The 24015-nt window shown below is 39.0% G+C and overlaps 8 protein-coding genes across 8 annotated transcripts; 4 read left to right on the plus strand and 4 right to left on the minus strand.

Annotated features, from left to right (window-relative positions):
- Positions 1-167: 167 nt before the first annotated feature.
- On the minus strand, positions 168-3794 carry BATDEDRAFT_14887 (DNA-directed DNA polymerase gamma MIP1; the record flags this gene model as incomplete). The annotated part of the gene is made up of 5 exons (XM_006682881.1): positions 168-566; positions 652-903; positions 981-3110; positions 3321-3614; positions 3678-3794. Coding segments are annotated over 5 exons (3192 nt in total), but the record flags the coding sequence as incomplete, so codon positions are not given.
- A 702-nt stretch (positions 3795-4496) lies between these two features.
- On the plus strand, positions 4497-9393 carry BATDEDRAFT_92717 (uncharacterized protein; the record flags this gene model as incomplete). The annotated part of the gene is made up of 10 exons (XM_006682942.1): positions 4497-4635; positions 4734-4812; positions 4897-5098; positions 5168-5353; positions 5421-5619; positions 5721-5788; positions 5879-7070; positions 7171-7800; positions 7903-7937; positions 8024-9393. 10 exons carry the CDS (start codon positions 4497-4499, stop codon positions 9197-9199), a joined length of 3906 nt encoding a protein of 1301 aa, XP_006683005.1. The 3' UTR covers positions 9200-9393.
- Positions 9394-9613: 220 nt separating this feature from the next.
- Positions 9614-10993, minus strand: BATDEDRAFT_2251 (uncharacterized protein; the record flags this gene model as incomplete). The annotated part of the gene is made up of 4 exons (XM_006682875.1): positions 9614-10090; positions 10202-10277; positions 10430-10640; positions 10732-10993. Coding segments are annotated over 4 exons (1026 nt in total), but the record flags the coding sequence as incomplete, so codon positions are not given.
- A 1778-nt stretch (positions 10994-12771) lies between these two features.
- BATDEDRAFT_92718 (uncharacterized protein) lies at positions 12772-14583 on the minus strand (the record flags this gene model as incomplete). Its single annotated transcript, XM_006682967.1, has 8 exons — positions 12772-12786; positions 12886-13030; positions 13129-13374; positions 13493-13554; positions 13659-13878; positions 13949-14039; positions 14206-14362; positions 14449-14583. The coding sequence occupies 8 exons, from the start codon at positions 14581-14583 to the stop codon at positions 12772-12774; spliced, it is 1071 nt and encodes a 356-aa protein (XP_006683030.1).
- Positions 14584-14888: 305 nt separating this feature from the next.
- On the plus strand, positions 14889-18545 carry BATDEDRAFT_28592 (uncharacterized protein; the record flags this gene model as incomplete). Its single annotated transcript, XM_006682912.1, has 1 exon — positions 14889-18545. The coding sequence occupies one exon, from the start codon at positions 14889-14891 to the stop codon at positions 18543-18545; it is 3657 nt and encodes a 1218-aa protein (XP_006682975.1).
- Positions 18546-18549: 4 nt separating this feature from the next.
- On the minus strand, positions 18550-19833 carry BATDEDRAFT_92723 (uncharacterized protein; the record flags this gene model as incomplete). Its single annotated transcript, XM_006682968.1, has 6 exons — positions 18550-18781; positions 18930-19105; positions 19199-19339; positions 19411-19492; positions 19606-19672; positions 19743-19833. 6 exons carry the CDS (start codon positions 19831-19833, stop codon positions 18550-18552), a joined length of 789 nt encoding a protein of 262 aa, XP_006683031.1.
- A 789-nt stretch (positions 19834-20622) lies between these two features.
- Positions 20623-22344, plus strand: BATDEDRAFT_28594 (uncharacterized protein; the record flags this gene model as incomplete). The annotated part of the gene is made up of 4 exons (XM_006682913.1): positions 20623-20656; positions 20936-21520; positions 21543-21833; positions 22004-22344. The coding sequence occupies 4 exons, from the start codon at positions 20623-20625 to the stop codon at positions 22342-22344; spliced, it is 1251 nt and encodes a 416-aa protein (XP_006682976.1).
- Positions 22345-22490: 146 nt separating this feature from the next.
- On the plus strand, positions 22491-23435 carry BATDEDRAFT_36290 (uncharacterized protein; the record flags this gene model as incomplete). The annotated part of the gene is made up of 1 exon (XM_006682929.1): positions 22491-23435. One exon carries the CDS (start codon positions 22491-22493, stop codon positions 23433-23435), a length of 945 nt encoding a protein of 314 aa, XP_006682992.1.
- Positions 23436-24015: the final 580 nt, after the last annotated feature.

Genomic DNA, 24015 nt, shown 5'->3' on the forward strand with positions numbered 1-24015 from the left:
AGTCTACAATTCACGCTGCCAAATATAAAAGTGAACCAACTGAAAATAAACATGGAAATCTAGATCAGACATGAAAAACAGTACAAGTATAGCTCTCATATCAAGACACTGATCTAAACTCTATCACTTGTTTGTTTATTAAGCTGCTAAATTGGTCATTTCACAAGTTACATCTTGGCAGAAATTCCAGAGTTTGGGACAACTGTTCGGTGGGTAGACACTTTTGGTTTCCTACTTGTAAGAATAGGGTTTTCTATTTTTCTAATCTCCATTTGGGTCCGACACAACTGAGCACGTAAAATGTCGAGTTCAGGCAAGGGAACAGGCAAGGGTGGTGTCCATGTATTTGCTTTTTTAAACTTTTCGACCATTTGAGTAACAGATTCAAGCTCGGGACCATATGGGTTCTTTTTCGATAAAAAGGATTTTAGTCGTTCAATCGTCTCATTGACAGTGAGTGATCTCCCTGGAGGAATGGGAGAGCCGTTGGAAGGAGTCACGCACTGCATGTCTACTTCTTTTCGCAAGCAATGATCGACATCTACTAGGGAGAAGAATGCGACATTCTACTCAATAAAAAATTTAAATGAATAAATTATATCTAGCTATGCTCGTAAGCATACTACACTCTATAATGTAAGCCATACTCACCAGAGGTAAATCATGCAACCCAAGCCGACTTGAAAACATAGCGCGTGTCCATAAGTTACTGATGTGCAAAGCAAGACAGGCAAGATCAACATGCTCATCTTTGATGATATAACGAACCTCGTCGTGGATACTAATCAGAAACCGGCCATCAATATTAAGTCGGCGCATAAGATAATTCATGGAAATGAGAAGAAGATGCAAGTAGTCTACTCCTGATGATTGAACTGCCCAATTGATTCGACTTGGCATAAACTTGATGAAAAAGTATAAATTCACAGATACCATATCAGTCTTGAATGTATCAAATAAAACTAAAGTACGTAACATACCTGATTCCGAACATTTTGAGGCATTAAAGCATCTGGAATTTGACAACCAAGAATAGGTGTACGTGGATCAGAGTATGTTGCAATCCAATCCAATGTATTAAACATCATCGATTCTGTACCGCCATGCCATAAATTATCGAACCTGCCAAGACTTCTATGTCGCCGACCCTTGGTGCTCTTGTAAAGTTGTTCTGCCTTTTTTTCAGCCATTTCTCGTGTCAAATTTGAATTGCCTTGCATGAGCAGCTGAACTGCATATCGAATACCAGCTCCATAAATCCGCCCATAGTTGAAGACTTTGGATTGGTTACGTGAAATACCAAGAATTTTTCCAGTCGTAGAATGCAAATCAGTGCCAGCAGCTTTTGCACCTTGCAATGTCATAAACCCAATTGCAGTGCTACCGTGCTGGCCAAACTGTGCATCTCCAAATACTGAAGCGATCCACAGTTCTTCACTATCCACATCTGCACCCACGAGTGAATATCCTTTTGCAGGCATTATCATGGACTTGACCTCTGAACCAATACGATTTTCTTTGGCGTTAGATGCAGTCATCCACAACGGCTCAACAGCTCGACGAGTAATGGTGCCCATGGGAATAGTGCAGGGTAAAATTACACCAATATTGTCGTCATTTGCATGAGAAGCGTATCCCAATGGTTGTTTAGCCGAATCCCAAACAATAAACTGGCCGTTGATGCGTGCACGAGATGAGATCCAATATGTGCATTGTGCGTGTTTTTCAAGAATATTCTGTGCCTCTGGGACTGCAGACGTAAGTATTCCCTTTTCAAAGTGAGTAATATATGGTTTAGACAACGGATTTCCACAGTTTTGATTTTCGCCATTTGTATGGGGAATGCGAAAATATGCATTCTCTTCATCAAACGTGGCAATTGGATCATAGGCTTTATCTTTTGGATCCACGCTGAATGAAAGTTGCAGTTTAAGACATTCTGAATCAGGGGGGATATCCTTGACTGGACGACGATACATCCATCCATACGCACGACAGTATGAAATAGGAAATCCGTCCCAATTCATTCGAAGTAGATATGGAACAATGCGCCTGCTTGTACTCAGTAAAAGACGCTTATTACTCGAATCCCATTGATCACAATACCATTTAGGTTTGTCTATCAAATGTGCATCGCCCTTGGACTTGAATGGACGAGCAGGATGCACTATAGATCCATCTTTTGAAGAGTACTTGGGCATGGTTAAACGAACTTTTTTAGGAGTCCAGTCTAAAAACTTGAACCAAGGATCGTTCTTGTAAGCTTCGCCTTCAGCCAAAGCCAAAGCACTTTCTGCCAAAGCAGACAAATCATGCTCGATGCTCTGTTGAGTGTTGGAGCAAATATTTTCACAGCGATCCACAAATTGTTTCCAATCGGAAGTTACTGTCAAGTAGGATTTGCCCATATGCAACACGCCAGCAAAGGATGCAGGATGAGGGCATTTTACTTCGAAACGCGGAAACAAAAATCCAAAAAGCTCGTGAGTGACCTTGACATCCTCTGCACAATAACTCATAAGAGTTTGAAAAAGTGCCGGATCATCAAACTGTGACATATCTGAAGAAGAAAAATAATCTCGTACGGCCTTGTCAACTTTACGCTTCAAATGCAATTTTGCCACTTCAAAAAGACTATTTACAGAAGTTTTTGTAAGCCATGGATTGGCATCAGCCAGCTCCAAATCAGTCATTCCATTTACCAAGGGTGAAGGAGGAGGTGTTGCGTATTCGTCTTCAAATTCCATTTTGTCTTGAGCTATTTTTGATTTACGGTATTGAGTCCAAAGCATTCTCTGCTGAGAAGACATGCCAGAAACAGCACAATGCAAACTCATAGTATCAATCAAGGCGTTTTTTGTTGACTCAGATTGATACTCTTCCAAGATACGAGCACGATCATAGGATACATTGTGACCAACAATGATTCGAGGAATGTCAGTTTTTCCAAAGGAAATCAGATCCTGACATGGCTGTACACCACCACAGATTGCAGGTGAGCACCACGAATACCACGAAGTAGCAGATGCAGCAATGGCGATTGTAGGAAATAAACTGATTTTATACATGACTTCGACATCAAAGACAAGAGCTTCCCCAAAAGGCGGGTGCTATTCAATAGTATGATTTTTGATATATTAGTTTAAATGATTGATTACAAAGAAATCAATACCATTATGGAGGATTGAGAGAATATGAACGTATATTCAATTGAGAATGTAAACAATATGCTGATAATTGGTTCGAAACACGATGAAATTCGATATGAAGAATAGTTTGTAGACATCAAACAAGACAGAATATAAACCATTAAATATTACATTTATCAAAGTAGTGGATCCATCTGAACTGTATTGAGTCCAACCGGCAGATTTAATCCAAGTTTTGGGCATATCAGGCAGATTGGAAGCAGCAAATTTACGAGTTTGAGATAGATAAGGTTCAGCCTGTTCCAAAGAAATGATTCTAAAATGTTCTTCGATAGTAGCCATGGATGGATCGGTGTAAGCTGTAACGAGTGGAGGGAGTGGCAGATCTATTTCGGGAAGCGGAGCCAAATTTTTGCCAAGAAGATCATGATCAGATAAATGTTTTTTTGAGAGTTCCAATGCAGTCTCGGCCTTGGTAGTGGAATGAGTTGACAAGGCAACAATGCGAGGTTTATTGTCACGAGCAACGATCTTGGAAGTATTGTCAGAAATGGCGGTTGATTTATTATAGTATTTGGGAAAGACTTGACGATAAAGGGAATTTGACAGCATTTGAATGCCAAGTGGATTGAATCGAGACGAACTGTTAGAAGTGCAGTTTGAATCTGAAGTGAATGGAACATCCTGAACAGGATTGTTTAAGTTAATATTAGAAGAGAATACGACAGAGTTATAAATACGAATGGAAGAGCGACTGAGTGATGAGTCGGAAAGTAACGTTTGATTTTGACGAATGAGTCTGGAAGAGTTTGGAATATAACGAAAGAGTGACCTATTATATAACCAAAGTAGATGAAAATGTTAGTATGAAGTAGATATGCAAGATACTGCTTGAGGATGACAAACCAGTTAATTCGATGCATTTTATTGGTCGTATTTCACGTAATGAAGTTCAAATTGCCGAATTTTCTCGTTTAAAATTCACATCAAATTTGAATATTAATTCAAGCTGAAGAATCTTTTAATAAATTGTATTCTTGTGTAATTGGTAACATGAAACTGTTTAAATTTCTGTTTTGAATAATTCGAGTTTTTAGAATTCAAGAATAACTGAGTGAATTTGGTATTCAACAAAAAAGAAATTCAAAATTTTAGTTGGATTGTATCATTATGACGTATTCTGTCTTTATTAAAACCAATTTTAAGCAACATATTCTGCTGTTGCTTATTCCAGAACAAAGTTGGAATGTAAAATGTTTGACTTGACAGAATTCTTTGAAAATACTTCATGACCACGTGACTGTGGAAACTCGTAATTCGATAAATGCGAAGTTTACTCGATAAGAAATGACTGATAAAACGATGAGTAGATCTGCGTTTCCTGTTGAAGGTTTACTGCCAAAGAATGAGACCGAAGCTGCCATGTTTATTTCCTCTAATCCCGAGATGGATGGAAGAGGAACCGTCATTGCTATTCTTGACACTGGTAACACTATCAAATCTCATTCATAAAGCATTCATGTTAGATTGAAGATGGTTAACTTGAGCATTCCTTGTTATTCTCAAATTTCCTCGTCTAATTAGGTGTCGATCCCGGTGCTCCCGGTTTACAAGTAACCAGTCATGGACTACTGAAAATAATTCATTTGATTGATTGCACCGGGTATTCATTGCTTTTTGGATTACAATCCATTCCATTCAATTCATTCCTAAAATGACCTTCTAATTCAGTTTTTATATTCTACAGTGCTGGTGATGTTCCCTGTTCAACTGTCGTTGAACCCACTCCGAATGCTGATGTCACTACATCTTCATTGGGTACCATTGTTGGTCTTTCTGGTCGTACTCTTACTTTAGGAAACTGGAATTGTCCTACAAACAAGTTCCGGTTAGGTCTGAAACACTCTTCTGACCTTTATCCTGGCCCACTTGTGGATAGACTTGAAAAGGTTTTTGATTCTCAACCATGTACGCATTCCATGTGGATTCTCTAACAAACTGCACTAAACTTGATTCAGAGCTCAAAAGAAAAAACACTCATCAGTCATCATGCTCTTCTCACTCAAACTGAAGCTCTGGCTGTCACAGCCGACAATTCTACTGCTACGGATGACAATGCCATTCTAACCAAGAATGACCAAAAAGCTCGTGTTGAAGTCTTGAAAGATTTCATGAAAAATCACGAGGATCCGGGTATTCTTATGGTAACTTTACTCGAGTGCGCTAAGCGACCCTTTCATACTATTACTCACTCTTGTCATTCTAAAATAGGATTGTGTGGTGTTCCACGATGGAAAAACCTGGCGTGCAGCAATTGATGTCAACGAGACTGGAGATTTGACAAATGTTACAACATTGGCATCCTACTCGGAAGAACACCAGCATCTCTGCTTTGGTGACGATTCAATGCTCAATTACTCTGTCAATATTTACGATGAGGGTCAAATGCTTAGCATTGTTACTTTGGCTGGTATTTTATTTTATTTCCAAACTATTTAAATTCGTGCATACTTTTACGCTCCAATTATTCATCACACTGATCACGATCTCTTAATATTTGATCTTTAAAAGGTTCTCATGGTACCCACGTTGCTGCTATTTCTGCCGCAAACTATCCCGAAGACTCTCGTTTGAATGGCGTATGATTTTAATGCTTTGATCCATCATCACTCTGCCTTCTACCAAGTCTATTTACTGATTCTTTTGCTATACATCTGGTTAAATCATAGATTGCTCCAGGTGCTCAAATCGTTTCTCTCAAAATTGGCGATACCCGTTTGGGTTCTATGGAAACTGGCGCTGGTCTGGTTCGTGCTGCTATTGAACTTGCGCGCTTAAATATTGATCTTGCCAATATTTCCTATGGAGAAGCTGCTGCTATTCCAGATACTGGTCGCTTCATTGAATTACTTCGTGATGAAGTCATCAATAAAAAAGGTTGCATTGTAGTCGCCTCTGGCGGTAATGCTGGACCAGCACTGACTACTGTGGGTGCTCCGGGTGGTACTGGAAGCGCTGTTATTGGTGTGGGTGCGTATGTCAGTCACTCCATGATGGATGCAGAGTATGCTTTATTAGATAAAGTTGAAGAGCGTGCTTACACTTGGTCTTCGCGTGGCCCATCCAGCGATGGTGATATAGGTGTTGACATCTTTGCTCCTGGCGCTGCCATCACCAGTGTACCTCAATACACGATTCAGCGTTCTCAGCTAATGAACGGAACATCCATGTCTAGTCCAAACTGTTGTGGATGTCTGGCACTTTTACTTTCGGGTCTAAAAGCTAAGCAAATTCCGTATACTCCCTATCTTATCAAAGCTGCCATCCAAGCCACTGGAAAAGACATCAAAGATCCCTTTGGTATTCGCTTTGTTCAGGTACAAAAGGCATGGAATTATTTGACTGATACTGCTCAAGGCTATCTTCCATCGACCCTTCACTATGCTATTACCATCCCCGAAAGGGATGATGCTCGTGGTATATACTTGCGCGATATCGTAGAAACAAGCGAATTGCAACAGCTTGCTGTCAAAGTGAGCCCTGTTTTTCCTCGCAAAGACGAACCTTCGCAAAACCTGTCCAAACTATCCATGGAAGTCCAGGTTTTACTCAAATGTTCTGATCGCTGGATTTCGGCACCTAATTTTGTGCTTCTTAACAATTCTGGTCGTGCATTCAATATTCGTGTGGATCCTACTCAACTTCGTCCAGGTTTCCACTACGGTACCATCACTGGATATGATGCCAACAAGCCAGAAGTTGGATCTATTTTTACCATTCCCATTACGGTGTGTAAGCCTGAGGTCGTCACTAGCGCGCTGACCGAAACTTCCTGCTATGTCAAATATGATTCTTTGAGCTTTAAATCTGGCGATATTCAACGTCACTTTGTTCACGTTCCTCTTGGAGCCAACTTTGCGGGTAAGTGTAGAGTAATTTGGTGATATTTAATTTTGAACATAATTCTATAATATAATGATTGGATTCTAAGTATTTTTGTGAATACTTTTCATGGTATTAGAGCTTATTATGCGATCAGAAGGACGCCAAACTTCAGCCAACTTTTATGTCCACATGCTGCAGCTGCATCCACAATCTCGCTATCCAATGTACGAAAAAAAGTACACCTTTTCACTCAACTCTGTTGGTTCTGGAGCAATGAACGAAGACTCTGTTTATCGCAAACACTTTAGTGTGCTACCAAATGTTACTATTGAACTTTGCCTTGCGCAGTTTTGGTCGAGTCTGGATCCATCAACCGTGTCGGTTGAGCTTAAATTTCATGGACTTTTGGCATCTGCTTCCGCATCCACAACTGGTGGGAACGGTCTTTCAAGTGGAAGCGGCGGTGATCTGATGTATATCAACCCGGGAAGCAATGGATTTGCCCGTGTAGATATCACTGCTCCTGTTCGCAACGAATCTATTTCGCCCAGTATATCTTTAGATACTCTTCGCAAAAGCATACGTCCAACTGATTTTACTATTTCCCCTCTCAAATCGCGCGATGTACTGCCCGATACTCGTCAACTTCATCAACTCGTGCTGACCTACTCTACAAAGATAAATGAGAGTGGTTCGATCACGCCCCGCTTTCCCCGCATGAATAACATGCTCTATGACTCCTCTCTTGAAAACTTTGGTTTGTTTGGTAAGTACAAGTTTGTCAATCACTGCATCCAATCCGAGCACATCTATATTCTTTGTATGCTTTAATCATCCTGTTAACAAACACGGGTTTCATTTTTTCTAGTTTTTGACTCCAACAAGCGGACAATTGCCTTTAGAGTATGTTTTTATTTAATTTGAATATCTCATTAATATTTTTTGATTTCTTGATCATTGTTTATTGATTACAACCATTCTATGTTTAGGACATTTACCCCAAAGCGATCAAAGCCCTGGAGGGTACATATACGTTCCGCGCTCAAGTTGTATCTCACTCTCTTGACGTCCTTGAAAAGCTACAGTCGATGCCACTTGTGTTGGATATTGCTTTATCTAAATCAGTGTCGCTGTCTATTTACAACTCATTGGCTGGAGCCATCTCTGAAGACGCAGCAATGTCTTACAAACGAAAAACACTTTTGCGTGGACAGCGTTCTGTATTCTGGGTTGGAGATATTGCTTCTAATTCGGTTCCCAAAGATGCCAAGCATGGTGATTTGCTTGTAGGCAAGCTTGATCTTACCTCTACTAAAATTGATGGAGACTTGTACCCAGTTGCCTATCTTGTTTCTCCCGAAATCAAAAAAGACGCTTCCAATGACATTACGTTGGCAGGTGAAAAAGAACCTATCAAGGAAGATGCTACTTTGATTACCGAGGCAGTCCGTGATTTGGAGATTTCGTGGATCAAAAAACTCAAGAGTGATGAAGAACGAAAACTGTTACTTTCCAAGCTTGAAAAAGAAAACCCGACTCACTTGCCACTTTTTAAGCAAAAACTAGAGCAGCTTACTGAAAAGTCTACTCAGTTTTCCTCTGCAACCCCCATGTCGGATGAGCTTTCTTCTCAGATTCTTGCCACTACGCTGCAGATCATTAACATCATTGATGAAGGCAGCGTTGCCAAATACTTTGGTGTTCAACATGACGTAGCACAAGGTGGTGAAAAGATGCGTACGGAGAAATCGGAAATGGAGGCAAAAAAAGAACTACTGATCATGGCTTACAGATGGAAATCTGCAGCTTATTATAGCATGCTTGATACAACCAAGGAGCGCGCAGAGCAGTCCACTCTTTTTGTTGAAGCTTTGGCTAAATACGCTGAATGGCTTCCTTCCTCCTCAGCTGCCGATGGCTATTACATATTGCTTTCTGCATGCCGTAACAGACTTCGTGGGCATCACGGTCTTGCCCTCAAATCGCTCAACAAGTTTATTGCCGATAGAAAAAATGTGTCTACTGAAGAAGCAGGCAAGAATCTCTGGAAGGCTGCTATTGAATTGCGTGTGTCCATTCTTAATGAGCTCGGATGGAACATGTGGGCTGACTACGAGTCCAAGTGGAAATCCTTGAAATTCCCCACCGAGTATGCTTCTTTTTAACTAAAACAATGAGGTGGGAGCATCTTCAAAAAATGTCATCGGATTTGGATCTAATTTTGAATACTGGCCTTTTATAAATACAGAACGTTGATCAGTCTTTTATGATTGGCTATTCTAATTTTTAATCTCTAATAGATTGCAAATATATGACATGATTGGAAGATGGAATGAATTTATTGTTTATTTGATGAATAACCCGGAAATTAAATGCTATTGATACCAAAATCAGGCAATAACACGTTCATTGACATTCGAATCGGGATGATGACCGAGTATCAACAAGGTTGCGAATCAGCTTGCATTCAAGCCAAAAAATCGTTATTTTCACAAAGTTGACCCCATCCCTGTATATTCATATCTGATACAAATTATAGTGGGGACAAAACATTACAGATGTCTAGGTATGGATTGAAAAAATGGATGCAAAAGTGCTTGTTCGGGTGTTAATCGTTCCTTGGGATCAATTCTAAGTATACGTTCGACAAGATCGATAAATTGTGCTTGAGAGTTGGAATCTGCCAATTCTAATCCGCCGTCATTTACTAGCAAGGCAGCATGAAATCCAGCAGTAATGATCCCTCGCAAGGTTTTGTTGGATGCTCGAAACTTTTTGCTGGGTAGGAGTCGGTATACACCACTACGTACACTTGCAAACATGCGGCTGACTCGTTTTGGAGGAGATGTATCAATAAAACTAGTTGGTGGCATGCCGATAATATCACAGATGCGACACATTTGATCGTGTTCGTCTGTGCCAGGAAAAATCGGATTTCCTGTCAGTAATTCCACAAGAATGCACCCAACAGACCACATATCGATTGCATGCGTATATGAATGTCCCATAATAACTTCAGGTGATCGATAGAAGCGGGACTGAATATATGTGTGTGCCTAAATACGTCAAATCAAGTATGGGTGCATATTTATGTAAAATAAAAATTAGGACATGTGAGTACTCTTAAATACTAAACCGACTTGTCAGTAGCTGAAAACACGGTATACCTTTTCATTGGCAAAACATGAGCTTCCAAAGTCTATAATCTTTAAATTTGCTTTTCGAGACTCGACTATCATGATGCTATTTTACATAAAAATATTAAATGGCAATATTGGTCACCTCGATTAAAAATCAGATACTTGAGCAAGGCTGATTCAGACAACAGAATTGTGATGGACAACAAAGGCGGCAAATCGGAAAACCATGCGGGTTTATTTAAAAACAAGACTTACTTTTCTGGCTTAAGATCGCAGTGAATAATTTGAATATCGGGTCGTGCCAAGAATCTAAGGCCGTGTAGAATTTGTTTTGAAAATTTACGAACTAACAGTAGTGGAAATCCAGAGAACGCTCTTCGTTTGAGAAGTTCGTATAAATTCAATGCTAAAAGAGGGTATACTATACATAAATGATTCTGATACATAAAATGACCTTTCATCTTGACTATGTTGTTTAGTAGAATTAGAACTTGCTAATGATAAAGTAAAACAATTTTTATATTTGATGCAAGTATTTAGAGCATAAACTCGCCTACCTAAACAATTTGAGTCTGTAGAATCTTTGCTAGAAATAAGTTGCAGCAATTTGATTTCGATTTGCGCTTGGTTGGTGAATGCACGACGGTTTTTGATTATTTTTATAGCGACATGTTCTGTATATTGCATATCAAATGCATATACTACTAGTCCAAATGATCCTTTTCCAAGCTGACTAAGAATATGAAACCGATTCATCCAGATCTCTCCCTCCTTGATAATATAGTCGTCATTTTCATCATCAAATGAATTGTTCTCTGCTATAGTTTTGTTGCGTTTCGAATTACTGTCATCAATACTAATTTGTCGTTTACGTTTAAAATCGCCTCCTGGCGTCTAATATAACAAGATGAAAATGTAAGGCAAGCAAAGCTAGAAATCACCAACATAAATACAAAGATACCTTGATTTTCTCGTAAGTTTCTATGAGATTAACAGACAGTTTGCATATCGTGCTATTCTTCCATGGCCTAATGGTAAAACTTTGTGCGATGGGAGCAAAATCAGATAAAACTGGCATTGTCAATTCAGCCAAATTAGCTGCGTTGCCAGAGATGCTAGCAATACTTTCTAATTGATCAAAATTAGGTAGTCTAATTTCATTGACATGCGAATCATCGAGTTTGGACAACAGCACGTTTTCTATTGACGAATTCTTGTATATATTAAGTTGGGGTTTTTTGAAGTTCACTACATCATTAAAGTATGACCTGTGCATGTTTGGATGTAATAGCAATGGCGAAGATTTCTGTGAGTAGATTAGTGATCCAGATGCATCCTTTAAATGAGAAGGAAATAAATGCCGATTTTGTGTTTCATGCAGGAGTTGATTTTCCTGAGCTTGACCATTTAGCAATTGTGATAATTCAGAACATAAACCATAAGAGTGATCATTTTCCATAGTGGTTGAGGAAAGAGAAAGGGATGCGGCTGCCTTTAAAAGTGGTGGAGATATAGGATCTACATGAATACCAGTAGAAACAGATGCAAGCTGCTGCGGGAGTATTTCTGAAAGCGTATATGGCTCAGCAGCAGGAGCCGCAGAATCATTTAGATTAGATGGACAATAGTCCGGGTTGAGATGATCACATGAAGGAATCAAGACAGTTTCAGTCAACACAGTAGAGGATGGATATGATGGTAAAAGCACTGGTAGAATACTCGACATTTCATCCAAAGATGGAATAATGCAAGTCGGAGCTGACGCGTCTTCAGAAGCGGAGATTGGAGCACAAGTAACAGCTACAAGATTGCTGGGTATCGGAGCAGATATGGATGGAATAGAAACAGAAAGTGATGTTGGTTCAAGAAAGAGTGAGCAAGCAGTCTGACAACGAGTTGCAGTAGGAATAGATAATGGCGTTGTGTTGAGTGGTAAAGTGATTAAATGCTGACGAGATTCAAGAGTCGGTTCGTTGACTGCTGCTAATTTATCTACTGCTTTTGGCTGGAAAAAAGCCATATAAACATGTAGTAATATTACTAGGGGCTAAATCTGAAGACTACATTTAAAACCTAATATTAATAAAACGAAGCAATGAAACCCAATTCAACAGTGACATCTTGTATTAGAGAATATAAACTAGTGACTGTTGTAATCCTGGATAGTGTTGCTATACAACGGTTAAGAACACTCCCAAATTCACTGTACGGTCTCAACAGCAAAATGAGGTTTTTATAGAATATCTTGTAATATTTTGTATGGAATCTATTACAACTCTAAAGAACGGTTAAAATACAGGAATGAAAGTGGTACCTTGTGCAAAGAACTCCAATGCAGTTACTATGGCTGTTGCTAATTAGCCTTTGTGTTAACAATAGTTTCTGCAGTGGTTGATAGTTGCAGTTCTAGTAAAAGTCTAATCTTGGCCAGCTTTCCATCGACACGTCATGAGGTTGAATCTTGACAAAGTCGATTCTCAATAGTAGAACATATCGCATATTCAACTCTACTAATCATCTGTTCGTCTTTATTATTATTTATTTGCGTTTTGCATGCAATGGGCGGGGAAACGTCTTGTTTTTAGATAGTACAACCGTTAGTGTCCGATGGTCTAGATATCCAAATATATACCCCTATATGCCATGAATTACAATTTCAAAGTTTAAAATGGTTTTCAAGGCCATCAGCACACTCGTCATCTATGCATTACCTGGTCTATCAATGAAACCAAAACACATTCCACCTCATCCGCCTGTGCATTTTCTCCTGATAGTCCACTGACCTGAACTGCTGCAATAAAGATGGCTAATGGAATGTTAAACACATCTCGGTATGCTTGCTGGAAATATTTTACACTAGTAGTTTGGAAAATAGGTTAGTAATGATTATACCATAATCTTTGAAAATCCAATTTAACCTCTAATCATTCTTATTTTAGATCAAATATTCTCACCTAGATTGAAAGAGATTGCGATACATTAGTAATACGACACGTTCCTTCATGATCATGTATAGACATCGCTTCATAAACCAACTGCGATGTCGATCCAAAACCTTGATATATTCATGATAGTTTCCTGTTTTTACATAAAAAATCAATTCGATAAACCGCTCTGCAAGTCGATATTTGTACAGTAATTCGTTGGAAGGTAAACATCCGCGTACAACCCTTGTCACGATCTGATAAGACAAAATAGTTCTAGCCCACAAAAGCTGAGAATGTCAATATCGGCATGTATAATCATGATGCAACTTGAAAAAATACACAAGACATTAAGAGTGAAGAAAACAAGGAGTGGTTCACACTGATGACCGACCTTTTAACGTGCGGGTTTTCTATTGTGCACAACTGAGATGATAATGAAAGATACTGATCTGCCTAGAGAGTAAAAACATGCATACAGTTTAAAATCAGCCGCGACATTATACCCATCAATGCTGTCTGATACAATAGCGTATTAAAAACAGCGACAATGCACGCACCGTAACAAAATCATGATAGCGCAGCTTCAGCTTGCCTAGTTGAAAGTAATATGCAACCTGATCTGCCTTTGAGAAATCTGTATAATTGAAAGTTCGACCGACATGCATTTCGATCTGTGCAATTACTGTTGTACAAACATGCAGTTCTCCACTTTCAAATGACATGCGCAAAACAGCATTAGCAGCCGCTAATAAACCACTCTCGGTTCCTGGCTGAACTCTAAATTACTCGAAAGAATTGAAACTGTGAATTCAAATCCAAACACAATGGTCGAGCACATTCACCTTACCTTCGTAGACATTCTCGAATAAAGTCGTTCAATGCAGTTTGAACCAGCCCACATTGAACCGGAGTTTTTCCGTTAGCCTTGAGCTGGCCGTCTAAAAGTAGTGCCCGTCGAACAACAAAACTACAGACGGCTCCAAAAAGTAAACTATGCCATGGTGCAGAGTATACATTCTTTGTAAAGTGTCTATGAAAGAAGCCAAGACATGCAAGCCAGTTTAGTGATATGAGAAACATTCAACAGTTGATGCATGTTTTAACATATAGACAAGTGTATAAAATAAAGATTGACTTGCTTGAATACATCGTCGAGCTGGAGAGGTCTTTGAATATGAGATTCAGTCATATATCTAACATAGATGCTAAAAAAGTCTTTGAATGGCGAATGCAATCTGCTAAAAATACCATCAACGAAACCCTAATAGTTGACAATAAATAAGTTAGTAATGCAAGCTATTTCACACAACTTGTATAACATGACAGATCTTATTAGTTCACACATACAAAATGGGATACTGCCTGTAAAAGACTCTCTTTTGAAAGCATGGACAATTGAGTGAATGCGACAGAGAGTGCATGACCATCTTGATACTTCAAACTGTTTTCAAAAGCCTGCACAATACTTGACAATGCTTGCATCTACTTGACGTTTGCGATGATCACAATTGAAGATAAAAGGGATGAGAATGAAGATAAAAAATAAATTGTTGGCAACCATCAACATTTTTAAAGTTCAATAGAAAAGCATAACGAATATTCAGTCATTGCTTATTTCAAAATAAAATTACTTCAAGATAATACAAATGGTTTCAATTCCAATATTGTTTTAATCACAAATGTATTGATTCAATAAGTGATTGAGCTTGAAATGTCGATTCTTCATTTTTATATTAATATAAAAACGTAATTTGTAATTGTACATTGTTAGATACTTGGAATTCACCATGTCTGATTGTCTCTCCTGTAGACTGACTTTGTTGCAAGAAGCCATTCACTTATGCCAGATGAATGATTCTCAATCCTTATGTATGTCCATCATCAGTAAGAAAACCGGCTCTGACCCTCTCTTGGTCCTATATGGACAGATTGGTCCAAGATTGAACACTGATCGAGGAAAACTGGGGTTGCAGTTTGTAGATGTTAGTGGTAGTCTTTGTTGTAGTTTGATGACTGGAGATACATCGTTGATAGGATGTACTGTTTGTGTCTGGCAATGGAACTTGCTGCTGCTGCCCAAAGAGAATGATTCAGATCAAACTATCCATGATATGAACTATAGTGGAAATCATACTATTCAAAAAAACAAGCACACTGCAGATATGAGCAAATACTATCTTGAAATCATATCCGTATCGCCTTGGTCAGTTCATGCTCATGTACTCGACAGACTTGCAGAGTTTACGTTTGATATTCCATTCGATACTATCCTGCATCCATCAGCTGCAAAAGTCTACGCAGTAGATAGTACTCTTTCTAAAACCATTTGCATCTCATCATCTACTGGTCAATGGCAACTTCAAGGCATGGCTATTGGAAAGTCTGGACTTGAAGTCACAAAGACACTTGCTCATTGTTTTCTGAGAATGAAGCTTTCGCATCGGATAGGATCTACTCGACTACCATTTGATAACGAGATCGTCATTATCATGTTTAAAGGTCCTTTACTTGAGATGGTTTCTAGCACAGCTCTCTTGAGAATTGGCAATGAATACTCCATCTCCAATCTTAAACCGCAGAAACTAACTTTCCCTAAAGGTTTATCTGTTAATGTTCTCGCGTTTGGACCTTTATCAAAAATCACTTCAATCAGAACCTCCATAATAGACTTGGATACCCAAAGCAGCTGTCAAGATTCGCCAGAAACATCACCCAGCTCTTTGTCAGGGACTCCGAAAACTACTTTGAGAATTGATGCTGCATCGCATACTCGGCTAAATCATCCTGGGCTTTATTGCCAAATAGTTGAAGGATTCGTACAAGAAAGTATCCGATCTTGGCGTAATTCAATGATTACATATACTGGCTACATCACTACTGTACTAGATGGATCGCTACTTTTTTTTCAATTGGATGCCATGTATAATCTGATATGTACATTTTCGACACTGGATATACCTCATACTTCATTACGTCCAGGAACTCAGATTACTGTGGTAGATGTACACTTGATTTTTAGTTCAGCAACTGACCCAGTGTTTCTTGTCATGTGCGATCTTTCTAAATTGCAAGTCATATCTTGGGGTCCTATATGTGCCAATCCATCATCCTCTATTTGTTTTTCTGAAAAAACATTGAGCTATACGCGCAGAATGTCCTTTGTAGATCTAATCTACTTTCAGCTAGTAAGCCGGATTATCTCGCAAGTCTGTAGTACGTCTGATATTTTACTACCTTCTGCCATGGCGGATTTGGGGCTGCACTATGCAAGTCTTGCCATTCTGCATATCTGTGGATTTATCCCACTAAAGGCACCAGCCCCACAAGTTTTTCTGTGTCATGACCAGGCTTGCTCAATACTCATTCGGCAGTCGGATTATCCATTTTTCATTTCTGTAGAGGATGCAAACAATCACCTTGAAGTCGCAGTATCCAAAATTCAACCTAAACCTTTTGATAATAGCATCTTGTCCATCAAAATCAATGCAAATGATTTCAACTCATCATCTTTGGCATGTATTGGAGCACTAAAGGTGAACCAAACTACAGGTAGATTGGCGTTGGTATCAGGAAACAAAAGTCAAATTTATATACACATACCACCATCTAGTTTGTCAGTAGATTTGACCTTGTTGGTAGATCACTTGGTGTTACTCTTGGACGTTGTTTTAATTTCCGAAATTATTGTTACTGGAGGAGAGGTGCCGAGCAATGACAAATCAGATTCCACTTTTTTGGAAAACCGACCCACTACATATTCTTACATTGAGGTGCGTTCCTCAAATATACGCGACATTGGCAGTTTACACGCTCCTCTTCTATCGGTTGGACCAGTTAAGAAATTGGGAGATATGCCTTGCGATCAAGTGATTATGCATTTTCTATCCAAAAGATTGGCTACACTTTATTGCAACTCATCAGGCGACCCTGAATTAGAAATCATAATGCGGTGTGGATTAAGTACACCTAAATCAACTACTACCAATGATCGACCGTTTACCGAAGTATATTTTCGATTTTATGGGCCCACTTTACATATTCCAGAACTGTACTCTTTAAATCACGCATATTTGGTTGAACTTCCTGTCCATAGTCTACAAACCGTTTATCACCATGGTGCTTCTAACTGGGATCTATCGTGGAAGTTTCGGGAATTTTCAAGCGATATCCATAGAGCTAGTTTTAAAACTATGCCAAAGCTTTTACCTATAAAAATAACTCTCGAGTCCCAATCGGAACAAGCAAGCCAGCCAATGGAGTTTCTTTCAACTGTCACTTGCAGGATACTTTTAAAGCAGTGGCAGATAGATAAAAAATTTAGTCAGCCTACGTTTTCGGCAACAGCACATCGACAAAACACAGTTGATTTGCAACCATACACTCGCTCTACTTTCAATACAAAAGCGTGCCAGTTAGCCCAACAGTTACTGGTTGGTCTTGGAAGGGAATATCTTAAATTGACACTAAAGGTGGAAACCATCGATTCAATGACCAGGATGTGGGTTGACTGGGATATTCGAAACTGCGCTTTTCCTTTTGGAATACTTGTAGGTAGAGTTGTGCTTTTCGAGAATTTGATGATCAAGAGATCACGAAACAACCGACAGTACGCGCACATTTTACCTATTACCACAGTAACCCTTTTCTCCGACTCTCACTTGAGCAACTATGCTTTAACAGCAGATCACAAAGTAGATGATGAAAACACGAATTTCGATTGTAAAGCTCCTTGTTTTCGCATTTCTCATATGCTGTCACTTCCAATGAGCTTGAAAAAGACCGATTTATTCGTATATGTCACTGCTATAACAGAAGTGTCCATCACAAACATATGCCAAGTGTGCAAGCAAATGGCACCAAAAAATATGTGCTCTTCAAATTGTATTGCGTCAGAGTATAGTATCCAGGCTCAAGCTGAGATATCTGTGGAGGATGGCACGGCAAAGGCAAAAGCCATGTTATCAGAAATAGACTCTATTATAACGCTCCTACGCTTATCCTCGAGTGAATATCAACGTTTGGAAAAAATGGTATGTGATGCTGGTACAGTTTTATATACTGTGCCAAAGTATCCTGATAATGCAGTATATTCTGATGATCTCGATCAACAGCAAAGTGTTGCTACTCCTGACAGCATTTGGCTTGAGGCCATAGTACAACGTCGCAGTAATCTTCGACAAATTCAAATGGACATGACAATAAGTACAAACATCAATAATAACGCGGCTTCAGAAAGCTCTGGTTTTTCTGATGGGCCATCCCTTACTTGCGTTGGCGATATGTTTCATCTTCGTCCGTATTCTCTCAGCACAGGTTCCAAATCGACTCCAGTTAAAACATTGTCCTATGTATGGCCTCGACTATATCCCGTTAGGATTTCTGATGTCGATTCACGAGAGCTGGCGTTGAAGCTGTTGACATACGTCAACAAATCTTTAAAATGAATGTTTATTTTGGCAAAAGTGTGGCATCTTCAATATTTAAAGATTTTGGAAGAGTTGTTTCGTACAGTTTTTGTAATAAACCAATGACTACTTTAGCATCACTCAAAGATGCATCAAATATTTGCCACCATGCCGTAGATTGCGGTAGAGTCACATTTAAATTTTCCGCTGCGTATAGAATTGCAGCTACTGCAATAGTTGATGGCTGGAACAAAACAACAGCAATCGTTTGGCCACTAAATTTTAGTTGTATTGTGCATTAGCATTGCATGCCGATATTGCTAGCTATTTATTGCATAGACTTTTGATGAAACAAGCATTGAATAAAATCTAGACAGGCCAAAATATTTTTTAATCACACCAAGACACAAGCAACCCTATTACCTATCATTTAAATAGTTCCAAGCCTTTTGTACAAACCCATCGATTCTTGCTAGATCTAAGCTTTGAAGATAATTGACCAAAAATCCGTGTGGATGCTGCACTTGAACATTGAACCCAAGCGCAACCAGCAATCTCATTTCCCCATCAATCATGTCATTTTTTATCTTATTATATCTCTAATAATTTTTGATTGTAAAATAGATTAGTGTTTCTGAATATAATTTAAATGTGAACATGGTTTAAAAAAGTAGATAAATTATATTCCATACCGTTCCATAAATGTCGAGTGGTTTTGAAATTCGTTTTTGATGTGATTCTGCAATGTAATGAAAGACATTGATCAGATCTCGGTTCATACGAGGACATTCCTCCAACTTTGTGCTCAAAAAAAGACAAGCAGATGCTACTTTCTAAAAATGGATGGCAAAATGAAGATTAGTCGCATTATATGCAAATGGCTTTGAATTTATAACAGACTAACCAAAACAGAATGATCCTTGAGAGATGCACAGAAAAAGAAGCGTTGAAAAAGGACTTGAGCAGTGGATGATGCAACCTGCGGTCTAATATTTGGTAACGAGGATAGCAAAGAGGTAAACGACATGACATGTTTCTATTACAAGACTACTCGATACTTGTTATAAACAGCAAGATCCAGCCATCTGAATCAACTTACAGTTGTAAAAGTATAGATGCAGAGTTGATGAGTTGAGTGCCTGCTATTCTAAGACACCTCTCTAAATCTATTATCGGGTTATTGGCATTTCCAGTTTGTAGTTAAATCTAGACACAAGAGCTGAATAAAATCACTACCTGAAGACACACCATCAATACGAGAAGGAGAAGAGTCCAACTGTGCAAGTGTTGGTTGAGTATTTAGTAATGAGAGTCCAGCAGATTCCATGAGTGCTGAAGTAATAACAGTTTAGATTTAATCCAAACTCAACCGTCACAGCTGGTGATAATAGGAATGAATAGAAAAATGAGAAATTGTTGGCAGCCATCAGTGAATGTCATATTTTTGAAGTCCTGCCGACTCTTTCAATCAACTCTTGCTCGTTATGTTCACCAGGTTAATAAACACCATACTCTAAAGTTACTATTTAAACCCATAAGTTGTTGCTACTTTGAATAAGAGGTTTTTAAACATCATGTACCAGCAGTATAAATAGGACACCAAATGATACCAGTTTTTCAACCAACAATTACTGCTAAATTTGCTCTAAAGCTGTCAAAATAACAAGTTATCAGAGATGAGCATCAAGGTCAGAAACCTAAGGGTAATCGCATTCAAGTTTGAATTATCAGGAGCTATTTGTGCAAGACTCATACTAATGTTTTAAATGGATCCTGACATTATACCAAGATCGGATAGTAAAGTTAAATAGTAACTACGATCGGGTTATTGTTTAACGTTTATTGGATGATTCTTACTAAAACTTATTATTACCTTTTCAGGAATGGTAAGATGGTTCTACAAGAAGACTACAGACAACTCCAGCGAAAACAGATGCAAGTTGTGAATTCCATTGTTGCTTGCCAGATCAACTGCCAAATAGTGTATAGAGAGTATCCTAAGCCAGTCATCTCAATAATGAGGAATATGACATCAGCAATAAATGGATGATGATATTCTTCCACTTCATTGTCAGTCCCAAAAAGACAGTGACAGAATAACCAAGTCCTAAACCAAATGAAAAGCAAAAACACAAAATGCATTGGTCCAGGTAAGTCACTAAAGGAATCACTATGATTGTGTTGGTGATTGAAACTTGAGTTTCTTCTAATACATCCTTCAAATCAGAGGCTCTTAATACTTCAATAATCGAGTTTCCTATTTTCAAATCCAAATTGCAAATAGGAGTCTGCAAAGCAGGCATAACTGCTTCTTTTATCGCACATTTCAGAGCTGAAATAGTCTTGCCTTTAAATTGGTCAATAGTGAGCAGTGTATCAAAGTGTTGGTATTTTGAAGTATATTTTTGTCATTTTTCAGTTTATTTGAGGAAAAAAAAGCTTTAAAAATGACAAAACTTGGGTCAAATTCAAGCCAAACAACGCTACAAGGGTATCTACTGAAGACTGCGAGATTGTAGATGACCTTCTTAAAGCCTGCAAGAAGGAGCTCTCACCACTCTTGGACTCCTATGCAATTGACCAACTCTCTCTTTCCACTACTGATGGTGGTACTCCTTTACAACCAGACGACCCTATTCCTGCTCAGAATACAGCAAAGACTCCTTTATTCATCACTGTTGCAGACAGTTCTTTAGGGAGTCGCTCTTTGTCAAAATCTAGCTTAAAAGCTCCTCATCCTAAACGAAAAGAAAGATGGGAACAACTCAATGAAATTCTTGAAAAGAACAAAAGGAAATCCAAGGCGACTGATTCAACAGCATATTCGTATGTTTCTTGGAATCAGGTCAAGGATGTACTACGAACTACTCGTTATATCCAATCTTCAAAGGCTATTCCAGATACTCAATTCAATATTCTCACACAGTATTTGTCGTTTGCCACAAAGTGCTTTGGTTCAGTTATATCATTCATGGGACCTGAGAGACTTCATTTGATTGCACCAATCATCATTTGTGTGTTTCCTGTTCAACGGAGATGTTCAAATTGAAGTAGAGGAAGATTTGAACGGAGATTTCTTGAAAGCTCATGGCCATTTTGAATTTGTGTTACGTCGTGGGAAGAAAAGAGTTTATATTGTCGAAGCAAAGAAGGAAGATATGGATCAGGGAATGACACAGAATTTGATTGGATGTGAAGTAGCAGCAGAGATTGGTCACTTGGATTCAGTCTATGGAATTGTTACCAACTACGTGCAGTGGAATTTCTTGCGTAGTCTTGATGAAAAGATTGAGATGGACGAATGTTCCATCAAGTTGTTGCCTGGAGGTGAACCTAGTACAGATTCTCTTGTCGATATCACTGGAAAAATCTATGCTATGCTATCCGATGAATGAAATAAATGTGTTTGTTTTTTAACAAAGTTATAATTGTAATATTGAGGCTTATCAAAACCTTAAAATTGTAATTTCCATTGTTTACTATAAATGTCTGAACAGCTACAGCCTGGATTAGAAGAGTTGCTGCTCTGAATGATTCAGATTTGGAAGAAGAGCTCAAATTAATCAACAAGAATTCACTCAATGTATTTGCAAGAGTAATCAGTCATACACACCATCCAGAATTAGATTTTCATACAGAAATGGAACGTATGAAGCATATCCCCACACCGATACAATCAATTTATTGGTTTCTATTGGAGTATACGCTATCTGCCATCAATTCGGAAACACCAGTCAGTTCTCATATAGATGACAATACTAGAATCAAGGTCTTAACCAGACGTATTACTATTTACAAGTCTGAATTACCTGGCAAGAATCGTACCAGTGGTCCATAGTAGTATGTGTAGGGCACCGAATAATACCAGTTTTTATTCATTCAGAATATAGCTGTTAATTTGTTGCAAGACCCAGAATGGCCATTTTCAGGGGCCTGTTAAGTTGAGAGCGTGCGCCTCATTCCGTTCCTTCCCCACTCAAAAACATGACCTGCCGAATTTCGCTTGCTACCCAGTTTTCTGGGAACTACAGCAAACTCAAGAGAACCATCAAGCAAGTCCTGAACCAGAGACAAGTCGGACATATCCTGCAGACAACGCAGGTCGGCGACGGCCAGAAACACACCTCCCTGTTTATGGAAGGGGAAGAAACAGCCCTCTACGCAGTCAAAGCAGAGCTTGTTTCCCATTTGCAGTCTGTTTTCCCTGATATTGCCATTCGGGAATGGCAAGAACTGGCTTCGGACTTCCCTATCGAAGGTTCACACGTTGCTCCCACCCCTGGCTGTCTTTCAAGGGAATCCTCAGGCTTTGTGGAGGAACTGGCAGAGTGTTCGAATGCCCAACTGCCGAGGCCGTCGAACTGGAAGGAGTACTTCGATTCCGGCTTTATCCAGGTGGTCACTGCCATTCAGAATGGTCGTCAAGTTGCCTACGAAATCCAGAGTTCTCTCGGAAGCATCAATGAGAAATTTGTTCATATCACTTACAAATCAAAAACTGCCCATATGAATATCGGTGCCTGCATTTCGTGGTCCCAGGTCAAGCAGGTCATCGAGAAATGCCAACTTCTCGACATCAAGAAACCAATCGCAGGGATTTATTCACTTGTAGACGGAAAGAAGAGCTATGAGTCGGACCGTTTTGGACTCAAGGCTGAAGGTCACTACTACATTGAAACCGAGGACGACCTTGCCCCTCCTAAATTCACCACAATGGAGGAGTTTTTTGGAAGGCTGAAGACGGAGGAAGACCTGGATGATGAAGAAATTGATATTATCAAGGACTGTTTCACAAAGCAAAAACTCAAAATCAAGCAGCTTATGGCAACGGGCGACTTGGCTATGACTGACGAGAAGCTCAAAGAAATTGGAATCTCTCAATTGGGTTTACGAACAGCAATTCTTGCAGTCATAAAAAGCAATCAATAAACCCCTTGCTGTAATGTGAATTTGCTCGATCAAATTGTCCATACCATCCAAAGTACAATCCAATCGACTCACCAAATGCCACTCATCCGCCATGTGACTTTGTAGAGCGTCATATCCCATTTTGGTCAATGTTCTCGTATCCAAGTCTGGTATGCTATTTTTCATTGTGAGGTTGCATATTGTGAATTGACCAAGACCTGATGGAAGGGCAAAAGTCTTGCTCTTACAATGATAGTTGAGAAGATCGGGAAATACTACAATTGTAATTCTGAGTTTACAATTGTAATTTCCATTGTTTACTACAAATGCCTGAACAGATTGCAGCCTGGATTAGAAGAGTTACTGCTCTGAATGATGATGATTTGGACGACGAGCTCAAATTAATCAACAAGAATTCACTCAATGTATTTGCAAGAGTAATCAGTCATACACACCATCCAGAATTAGATTTTCATACAGAAATGGAACGTATGAAGCATATCCCCACACCGATACAATCAATTTATTGGTTTCTATTGGAGTATACGCTATCTGCCATCAATTCGGAAACACCAGTCAGTTCTCATATGGATGACAATAC

This window comes from Batrachochytrium dendrobatidis, assembly GCF_000203795.2.
Source record: "Batrachochytrium dendrobatidis JAM81 unplaced genomic scaffold BATDEscaffold_19, whole genome shotgun sequence".
Lineage (NCBI taxonomy): Eukaryota > Fungi > Chytridiomycota > Chytridiomycetes > Rhizophydiales > Batrachochytrium > Batrachochytrium dendrobatidis.